Source organism: Entelurus aequoreus, linkage group LG07 (assembly GCF_033978785.1).
Source record: "Entelurus aequoreus isolate RoL-2023_Sb linkage group LG07, RoL_Eaeq_v1.1, whole genome shotgun sequence".
NCBI classification, from domain to species: Eukaryota; Metazoa; Chordata; class Actinopteri; order Syngnathiformes; family Syngnathidae; genus Entelurus; species Entelurus aequoreus.
In genome coordinates, this window is record NC_084737.1 from 28,166,900 (window position 1) to 28,177,997 (window position 11,098).

Consider the following 11,098-nt stretch of genomic DNA (forward strand, 5'->3'; position numbering starts at 1 on the left):
TACCCATTCACACACACACATTCACACACTGATGGCGGGAGCTGCCATGCAAGGCGCTAACCAGCAGCCATCAGAGGCAAAGGGTGAAGTGTCTTGCCCAAGGACACAACGGACGTGACTAGGAAGGTAGAAGGTGGGAATTGAACCCCAGTAACCAGCAACACTCCGATTGCTGGCACAGCCACTCTACCAACTTCGCCACGCCGTCCCAAATACAACTCAAATGATTAAAAGTCACCCCGCGCTACATCATGCTTCAAAGTTTGCAGCTTCACAGTATCGTGGCTTTCTTTTTAAAGCATATTCTTTGTATTTTTGGCCTAAATTGGGCATTTTCAACCATAAAAATTGATAAATTAACTAAAATTATTATTTCTACAATAGTAATGGCCACTCTATGAAACAATGGCTCCTAATGTCAGTGCAGGATTTATATTTTATTTTCTATTATTGTCTAATATATTGCATGAGAGGAGTGTAAATGTGACTATGTAGGTGTTATTTCATGTCTAAAGGGTTCTAATATTGTTAAAAGCCGAATTTAGAAAGGTTGTAAACAGCGCGGTTTATGGCATAGTATTAGAATGGTATTTATTAATTCCTGCTTTATGGAAATTAATTTACCCTTGCCTGGCCTGGAACCAATTAACAGCGATAAACAAGGGTTTAATGTAAACACTTATTTCAAAAAGTAGCAAAATAAAATAATGTTTAAACATGACTATTTATGGTCAATGTCCTTATATGTGTTATACTGTTTGTAATATTGCAATATTTCTGTGATGTAAAACAACGAAACATGTTTTTAACACATTATTAGTCCTGCTGCGAGTCTAATAATTGTCCTTAAGACATATAAGATGCATGACAAAAATTGTGTTTTGGGCTACATTTGTTGGGAAAGAATACGTGCATACAAGTTTACAGAGCCATGTTGCCCCTCAAATTGCTGCCGTGGCGCTTGTTTTGCCAAGCCCAAATAACCGGATTAAAAGTCCCGGTCAGAGTTCTGGTAGCAACACCCATACATTTGTGTCCTACTAATGGTAACATTTTTCATTTCTTTCCCATTAATTTATTTTGGTACAAACATGCTTCAAGTTAAATTACAGTTTGATTAAAAATCACATAGATAAAAAAAATGTGGAAAAAAATGTGTAACATGGTATCATAAATTTCTGCTTAGGGCCCCAATTTAGCCAGGGGTGGCCCCTGAAGACAAATCTACAGTAAAGCACAAGATAATTTATACACTGACCAGATTTTCAGTGGAAGTGTGTTTTTCCATTTATTTTAATTATATATCTTTCTTGAATTGTGACATGGTAGCACATTTGTCCAAACTAATCCTAATTTTTCTCAACACATGTATGTTAAAGTTAAAGTACCAATGATTGTCACACACACACTAGGGTGGCGAAATTATTCTCTGCATTTGACCCATCACCCTTGAACACCCCCTGGGAGGTGAGGGGAGCTGTGGGCAGCAGCGGTGGCTGCGCCCGGGAATTATTTTTGGTGATTTAACCCCCAATTTAACCCCTTGATGCTGAGTGCCAAGCAGGGAGGTAATGGGTCCCATTTTTATAGTCTTTGGTATGACTCGGCCGGGGTTTGAACTCACAACTTACCGATCTCTAACCACTAGTCTTTAATGTTGTGACGTAATTGTTGATTAAAATGGTGCATTTTTTACCTTTTCTGTAAACAAAACAATGAAAGTGGAGAATAATACAGGAAGTAAGAGCCAGCGTCATAGGTCCTCTTAAAGTGCAACAAGAAGCAGCCCTAGGGATAACGCATTCAATGTCACTTTGTTGACGTTTGTGTTGATAATCTATAGAACACAGCTCATCATCCTCCCTAATGCTGTGTGAATGTGCTCCAGGTTTTACCCACCCCTCCCCCTCCCCCTCCTGACCAAGACAATGTTTTCTCTGCCCTCCCTCCCCCCCCAGTGCTGAAGAGCGTGCCCTTCACAGCCCGCACGGCTAAACGCGGCTCACGGTTCTTCTGTGAAGCCAACCTCTGCGACGACGCCAGCTGCTAGCCCCTCCCCCTCTTTAACGCCAAGGTTGTCCAGGTGTTTCTTGTATGCACCCCCCTCCCCCTCCCCCTCCTCCGAAACCCCACCCACTCTGCATGCAGCATGATTCCACCACCACAACTAGTGTGCACTAACTCAGGCCGTCATTTTGTTTGTGTTTGACTTGAGAGTACTCCTATCTGCTGATAAGAGTCAGACAAACCTCTTTGTGGCGTCTTCTCACACGCAGAGAAGAGAAATGTTTGGTGCTTGCAATATCATTGGCTGAGCATGAATTATTAGTATTCTTTAAAGTTGTTACTTTTACCCACAATGCTTTGTTCCGTGACACTAACTGGTTTGGTGTTGGTTTCCCGCTAATATGTGACTTTTTCTCAACCGCCAGCTGAACTGAAGATTTTTGAGGGTATTTCCTAAAAAGCGGGTAAGAAAGGTAGCCAGGCTGGAAGAATTTGTCCTGCTCAGTCGCGTCAGCCGCTTCAGCTTTGGGTGTAAACTTTGCTTCTACTCTGCAAAAATAGGCTGATTATTATTGTTATTATTATTATTATTATTAGTCCATGCCCCAAAAGCTCAAATCAACTCCTATCATTTTCAGATCGGTGACGATGCAAGTATTTTTGTAGCAAAACTATATCAATCTGTGTGTGTGTGTGTGTGTGTGTGTGTGTGCGTGTGTGTGCGTGAGTGTGTGTGTGTGTGTGTGTGTGTGTGTGTGTGTGTGTGTGTGTGTGCGTGTGTGCGTGTGTGCGTGTGTGCGTGATCTGAGCCCTGCATATCAGTTTTTTTTAATTATGTGTGTTAAAACAATCTACATGTCCGTGTTTTGATCTGTGTGTCTGTGTTTGGATGTGTGTGTGTGTGTGTGTGTGTGTGTGTGTGTGTGTGTGTGTGTGTGTGTGTGTGTGTGTGTGTAAACCAAGTCTGAGTGTCTTTGTTGCTATTTGTGTGTCTGTGTTTAGATTTGTGTATGTGTAAAAAAATTATGCGTGTCTGTGTTGAGATTTGTGTGTGTGTGTGTGTGTGTGTGTGCGTGTGTGTAAATAAAATCTGTGTATCTGTGTTGAGATCTGTATGTCTGTGTTTAGATGTATGTGTGCGTGTGTTTTTCGGTGTATATATATATATAAAACAATCTGTGTGTCCGTGTTGCGATGTGTGTGCCTGTGTTTGTTTAGATTTGTGTGTGTATAAAAGTCTTTGTTGCTATTTGGTTTGCGTGTTAAAAAAATATTTGTCTGTCCGTGTTCTAATCTGCGTGTCTGTGTTTAGATTTGAGTGTGTTTAAAAACAATCTGTATGTCCATGTTGCAATCTGTGTGTCTGTGTTTAGATTTGTGTGTGTGCAAAACAAGGCTGTGCGTCTCTGTTGTTGCTATTTGTGTCTCTGTGTTTAGATTTCTGTGTGTGTGAATACAATCTGTGCATCTGTGTTGAGATCTGTATGTGTGTGTTTAAAATGGTGTGTGTGTGTGTGTGTGTGTGTAAATAAAATCTGTGTATCTGTGTTTAGATCTGTGTGTCTGTGTTTGTTTAGATTTGTGTGTAAGTAAAAACAACTATTTGTTGCTAAATTATTTGTGTGTAAAAAAATATCTGTCTGTCCGTGTTCTAATTTGTGTGTTTGTGTTTAGATATGTATGTGCAATGTGTGAGTTTGTGCAGCAATCTGCACATGTAGAAAAGGTATGTGTGTAACCTGACCTTTCCTTCGCCTACACTCACCACTAGTGGGCGTCTACAGAAGCACCACCCAGTGATGTTAACCACGGCTGAATGGCAGGCGATACTGATAGTCTATATCGGATTGTTACTTTTTACATGAAATCAGTGTATCGTTTAGTCACTCGTGCAAAATAACGATCTGTATAGACACGCACAGATTGAGATTCGCATTTGTTCGCAGATTGTTTTGCTACAATAATACTTCCATTAATATCATACCATTTTAACACATAACCATGTCTTTCTACAGCATACTATTATTGTCCTGTATCATCATCACCCTCACCCACTCCTGTTTGCTGCATGTTGTCCAATGTTTATTCAACAAACAACGTTTTGTCCTGTGCTAACTGTGGCTAGCGATGTACGCAACAATCTGTTTGGTCAACAGGCTCTAGGAATAATGCAGTAATAAGACATTATGAACATGTTTAACAATAGATCCTAGAAGAGCTGGATGAAAAAGGATCTCTTCCAAAGTTCCTAGTGTTCAATACAGTGTTATAGAACTGCATTGTTTATCTTTGTAATACAGTAGAACCTCAACTTCCAAGTTGTTCTAATTTGCAGACTAATTGTCGCGCTTTAAAAAATAAAATTAAATACAGTAAATGCATTAGCAGTGTACGTCACTGGCTCAAAATAAAAGGCCACCACAATTGACTAGCATATGTTTATTAGTGGTTGAATTTAAAAAACACATTTAAAAATAATCTCTGAATTTTTTACATTACAATTTGAATGGAATAAAATATGTTGTTTGGTTTGAATTCCAGATAGTTAAAAGTTGTTCAGACTCAAACTATTCTAAACCCTTAATTTAGCTCAAATTTGATCATGCATAATTATCATTTGAAGATACGGAAAGGCTGTCCTCATAATACAAAATAAATAAGTACCGTATTTTTCGGACTATAAGTCACAGTTTTTTTCATAGTTGGGCCGGGGGTGCGATTTATACTCAGGAGCGATTTATGTGTGAAGTTATTAACACATTACCGTAAAATATCAAATAATATTATTTAGCTCATTCACGTAAGAGACTAGATGTATAAGATTTCATCGGATTTAGCGATTAGGAGTGACAGATTGTTTGGTAAACGTATAGCATGTTCTATATGTTATAGTTATTTGAATGACTCTTACCACCGATTGTAGCTGAGATAGGCTCCAGCGCCCCCCATGACCCCGAAGGGAATAAGCGGTAGAAAATGGATGGATGGATGGATAATATGTTACGTTAACATACCAGGCACGTTCTCAGTTGGTTATTTATGTCTCATATAACGTACACTTATTCAGCCTGTTGTTCACTATTCTTTATTTATTTTAAATTGCCTTTCAAATGTCTATTATTGGTGTTGGGTTTTATCAAATAAATTTCCCCAAAAAATGCGACTTATACTCCAGTGCGACTTATATATATATATATTTTTCCTTCTTTATTATGCATTTTCGGCAGGTGCGACTTATACTCCGGTGCGACTTATATTCCGAAAAATACGGTAGTAGTTGTTTACGACTTTGGTTTCTTAAGTGGTTTGACTGCAGGACCCACCATCGCCTCTTAATGACAAGCACACAGTCAACTATTTGAATTTAATTTTTTTTACAAGTAAACAAAAACAACCACCAAATTCACTCGCTCATAAAATTGTCAAACATCATGACATAAACTATGAGTTCACGCTCTAATCAAAAAATGAACTGCAAAAACTTCCTGAGCCTTTAATTGCTTTCTTTGTCTAAACCGAACCCCTGAAATCAATTAACTGAAGTTGGAACATCTGGGTAATGTTTGTTCACTTCAAAGAGCCGTTCGAAAAACTCGACTCGTTCGCCAACATCACATCTCTACCAGGCAAAGACCTTGACCCACTGGAAACAATCCAGCAATCACTAATCAGTGGTTTAGGTGATTATACTGCCACCTAGTGGTGTTTTATAGGTACTGCTGGAGTTAATCAGTGTGAGCAGGCAGTATAAGAACACATTTTTGGTGACTTTTTTTTACAATTAACCCTCTTGAGACTTTCAATTGTAATCAATCTATTCCATTTATTTGGATTCACATATTTTCAAACTTGTTTTGGTTTCAAATAACTTAAATCCTAAAGAAAAATAGGAAACATGTAATGTTTTTTATTTGAACTCTTTTGAAGGACTTTGATTCGATAATGTCGCAGGTTTAAATTACACGAGGGAAGGGATTCATATGACCACTTTCCTGGGGGAATTTTGTGTGAGAGGAAGGTGGGGGGGGGGTTCATCCTTTTGCAATGCAGTCTGCTGAAAATGATGGAAAGCGCCACTCTCCATAGCAACTGACGCTGTGGTCAAAGTTGGAATTGCCACAAAATACATTTTAAGTCCCAGTAGAGTGGAAAAGCAAGTTGACTTTATATGCTGAATTGTGTTTCATTGTATCCAATAAATCATATCCAATTGTTTTTACAATCCGCAAAGTATGTGAAAATCTAAACATCACAAAATGCCAAATATCAGACGGCCATTTTGAATATTCCGTTCCGAATGTCTTCGGCAATTTTCCGTAGATTCGGGGTCGGATGACGTCACTGGAGAAACGCTTCTGCACTCCGACCATATCAGTCATAGTAAAAATATGCAATCATTAGAGCGAGATGTGCCGTCTATTTTTCATAATCCCAATGTAAGACATGAACACAAATTTTTTTCTTTTTTCATGCATTCTAAATTCTAAATAAATAAAAAGTCCGCTAACAATTGAGTCAATGGGGGCTCTCTACTCCGCCCACAAAGCCCTCTAAATAACCATCCAAAACATGCCAACATTACTGTGTTTACACATCATGACCTGAATATCAACCAAATATTAGCAATATTGTTATCATAAGTGCCAACTAAGACAAACTATTTTTAGCGGTGCATTGGTAACAGACAGATAACTAGCCCTGTGCTGCTGTACTGTGAGCTGGCCCCGATGTCCTGCTACTGCTGCATCGCGTCTCAGCTCATCAAAGTCATTCCAGATTATAAATCATGCCTCTCATCTGGATAATAGGATAATTAATACATACATCTAGAAGTTGTTCATCTGTGACATTCAATTTATACCCGGAGATGGAGACAAGGACACACGACCAAAGACAGTGTCTGCAGGGAGACTTCCTTGTTAACCCTTCGTGTGCATCATGATTAATACTTCATCTAAACGGGAAGATATGAACATCCTATCAGTTCTCATAGCAGTGAAAGCAGACATTATACAGTAAGTGATCGTTTTATTATGTTCATAGTTTGTATTTCTTGCTTAGCACTTGGGAATATTGCTACATGATGCTTTACACCCGAAGCTGGAGCTGCTTTAAAAAAAAAAAACTTATAGCTCTCCCTCCTTATAGTCAGGCTAAAAAATGTTTGGTTTTGGATCATAATTTTTCCAAAAGTAATCGTTGCTGCCTCACACAACAAAGTCTGCATGATTTGCATTGTTGTTGATGGGGAAGGGATCTGTGGTTCCCAACTCTACGTCACGAATCATGATTATCTCTCAAAATTGCTCGGGAATCTCGTGAGATTGACACTCTTTTGATCATATCTAAGTCTTTTGGTGTCATAAATCCGATATATATGATAATAACTTCAATATATAGATTATTTCCATTTTACTGGTACTTTAAGATATTCAATTGTTGCAGTGGTTAGTGCACCGCAACAACTCGTCACGTTTCATGTGTCAGGTAAACCGCGACGAATGGAGCTATATGAATTTCCTTCCTACTGTAGTAAAATTACTCAATGTTATGCAAATGTATACTTATCGAAAACATAATTTGATCAAAGGCCTTCAAATGGTTAAAAAACAACAACATTGTATGTTTAGTTTTTTTTGAGAGATTTGAGTAAAAAAAAATATATATATATATATATATTTTAAAAATGTTTTTGTCCTGTTTGGCTTTGGGGTATTGTGCAATAGCTGCCAGAGTATTGTACACCTGTGATAGAACTGGACATCAACATTTGAACATTTAACAGGAAAAAAATCAAAAAATCATGTATTGTAGAGCAGGGGTGTCAAACTCATTTTAGATGGGGGGCCACATGGAGAAAAATCTATTCCCAAGTGGGCCGGACTGGTAAAATCACGACACGATAACTTACAAATAAAGACAACTTCAAATAGTTTTGTTTAAAAAAAGAACTAGCACATTCTGAAAATGTACAAATCATAATGGGGTTTTTTCACACTTACATGTTGCGGTTAATAGTATTCTGTCTTTATTTGTCGCTATTTCTACTTTCTGAATAAATTATGTGATAATGTTCATCAGTCAACTCATTGCTGTTAATTTTCGATCTATCAAGATAAAAAAAATATCAAAATCAAATTACAGGATGTTATTTATGTAGTTTGCTCATTTTCCTCGACTGGTGTACTAAAATGTTTTTGTTTTGTTTTTTGTTTTAACTTGTAGCATCATCTACAAAGATACAGAGGATTGCTATAGTGACACCTAGTGGACAAATTTAGAACAGCGGTTTCTTTCATTCAAAAATTTCTGCTAATTTTTATACTTGGCAAACTCATCCCGCGGGCCGGATAAAACCTGTTTGCGGGCCTGAGCCGGCCCTCGGGCCGTACGTTTGACACCCCTGTTGTAGAGTACCACACAAAAAATACACAAAAATAAAGCAAACATTTACTGAAACAATAAAAATGTCTGTTTTTATCCCCCGAGGGTTAATGTACAAACCCCAGAGTTTTAGTGCAGTAAAAAATGTCGTGTTGAATGAGATTCTTGTACTCTCGTGTTGTCACAATTATCACAAAATCTTGGTTGAACTTTGGGAGGTTCGATTGTATTTTGAGTTTCATGAGCACGTTAATACACAAAATGTTAACAACTGACAATTATCATCATACATGTTTCAAGTGTTCATAATGTTGTGCGCTGTACGTAGGAATGAATAACAAAGTATACATTTGACAAAGATTTGATTATAGAAACTGAGGAGCTTGTTGACCAAAATATTTTAAGTGGAATTCAATGAGAGCTTCTTGAAGCTTTGAATTTCACATTGAGGTGAAATCTAAAGTTATGGCAATGTTCCTGCTACTCACTGGTTATTGTGGGCAGGAAATATGTTGTGTTTAATAATAATGAGTAGATGTGGGTCCGCTAACACTTGTCCCCCTCATCCCCTCCCCCATCTTCATGCCTACTCCCAGATCTGAGAAACCAGCCTTACCTGCGAGCTGATGCCTTGCTCCGGAACGGTTGGAAGAGACCCTAAAAACCACTTATTCACCCCTTGTACCACCAACCCCACCATAACCCACCTCTCCGTGTTGCCCGATGGTCAGTCTTGACCCCGAGGCTGCACATCACAAAGACTGAAAAAAAAAAGAAGGAAAAAAACAGGACAGAGGCCTTGTTTTACTCGGGTAATTTATTTATTTATGGAGGCCTTTTACAGCCACTTTAAAGTGAGGGAAGCACAAAGGATCATTCTTCTTAGGACGCCACATGGAGGACAGGTGAGCGGAGGGACCTCAAAGTGTGCGTCTCATTCCCACGCAGCTGCACAAGGACATGGACCACAAGGCAATCGAGTGGAGACGCTGCCTCTGGGATGTTTGGGAGACATTTGGGGATCCCTCACGTCTTCACAATATTGCCACTCGACATTCCAATAAGCCAAAAAAAAATAAAAATCAAAACGTCTCATATTTTTGCCTCATATGTGCCTTTGATGATGTAAACAGTGTTATGTCTTCCTAATATTTGTGTTGTACTTAACACCTTTCCAGAATGTATTGCCTTGTACTATAATATTGGCCTTTATGATAGCGATATCATTATGCAAAAGTTACTTTTTTAAGAATGTAGAGGGGCGCAAAAAAAGACTTTTTAGACTGTGTGTGCCTTTTGGAACACTTTCTACCACTGTGGGAAATGAACTTTGCTGATGGACTCTCAGCCGATGAGGATGGACCTTTTTGTTACACTACTTCTTCCTGTGACGACATTAAATATACTGTACAATCAAATCAAGAAATTCACTAGAAAAATGATCTTGTGTCGATTGTTTTCTGTGTAATAAAGCAGGGGAATTATGTAAAAACTACAAAATTGAGCACTTTCTCCATGTTTAAAAAAAAAAAATCAAGTTCTGTTTTTTTTTTTAGCAAGAAATGAAACCCTTGCCTCCTTTCGCCACCTCTCTAAATGACACACATGAGCCACAGTACATTTCTACTATAAAAATCCATTTAATTTTTTGATATCAAAAAGAAAAAGAATCATAAAAACAATCAGAACCACAAATATCCATGTGGGGTTCTTGCTGACACATACATGTCTAAAAGGGTAAGATGATTGTTGTAATTTACATGGTTTAAAACGGTTAAAATAAAGTGTGTGCGTGAGCACCATGCAGTTATATGGCAGGTTAGGGCCCACGACGTGTTAACGCTGCTAACACAGCCACAAGAACATTCTTAAGACAAACAGATGTTAGCATTAGCAGCAAGGCGAAGGATTTAACAAAAAAATGTGTATCAGGAAGATGATCAGCCTCCATTTTTAACTGTGAGCACAAACCTAAATTGCAATAATTACACATAATAATGAAAAAAAGATGTTTCCCCAAAGAAGTACCATTCAATCGCCTCTCCTCAAAGTACAGTTGCGGTCAAAAAAGAAACAAAAATTGAATGCAACAATTCTGAGCTAATTATTTGTCACACGTTGTTTGTTTTGTCCTCACTTAAGTTCATAGAAGCTCCTGCACAGAACATTCTAGAGCCTTCCAAGAGTGTCCCGCAGTAAACCAAGGCCACATGTGTCCATCCTGGAATATGGACTATGTTACAATCATCATCTTCATCATCATCCAGCGCTCACACACTTCAAACTGCTATAAAGTACAGACTGCTATTTGTTATTCATGTTCCTGGTATACTTTCAAGACTTGTGTTTATACTCATATTTATATATATCATCTATATGCAAACATATGTAACTTTAGTCTGTGCAAGGAGGTAAAAGACAATCAGTTGAAAGTAGCAGGACAATGCTATGCATCGTGTGCAGTAAAAAAAACAAAAAAACATCTCATTGTTCCGAGTTGGACCTCCAGCAGCAACTTTTCCTGCGATTTACAATTCATAGAAAAATAAAAATGACAAAAATAAAATTGTTCCACTGCAATTTGTATCTGTATATGAGGGGGCGCTGCGGGCAGGTGAGCAACATTTTAAAATGACTAAGTAAATAAATGTTTATAAAATGGTTGGATAAACTTCTAGATGATGTTTTTGTTGTAAAAAAAACCCCA

At 38.1% G+C, this 11,098-nt stretch overlaps 2 protein-coding genes across 5 annotated transcripts in view; one reads left to right on the plus strand and one right to left on the minus strand.

The window, feature by feature from the left end:
• LOC133653634 (formin-like protein 3) overlaps positions 1–9,168 on the plus strand; it is a 74,490-nt gene extending 65,322 nt beyond the window's left edge. For 2 of the 3 annotated variants that reach the window (XM_062053136.1, XM_062053138.1), the window contains 2 exons: positions 1,959–2,074; positions 8,988–9,168. In XM_062053136.1, coding sequence (XP_061909120.1) covers positions 1,959–2,050 — 92 coding nt within the window. In that variant the 3' untranslated portion in view covers positions 2,051–2,074; positions 8,988–9,168. The remainder of the gene's footprint in view (positions 1–1,958; positions 2,075–8,987) is intronic. The other variant, XM_062053137.1, reaches the window with a different exon arrangement.
• Positions 9,169–10,007: 839 nt separating this feature from the next.
• Positions 10,008–11,098, minus strand: part of LOC133653629 (low-density lipoprotein receptor-related protein 1-like) — a 223,583-nt gene continuing 222,492 nt past the window's right edge. For both annotated transcript variants that reach the window (XM_062053123.1, XM_062053124.1), the window contains one exon: positions 10,008–11,098. This exon is cut by the window's right edge and continues 353 nt beyond it. The gene's annotated coding sequence lies outside the window, so the exon portion shown is untranslated.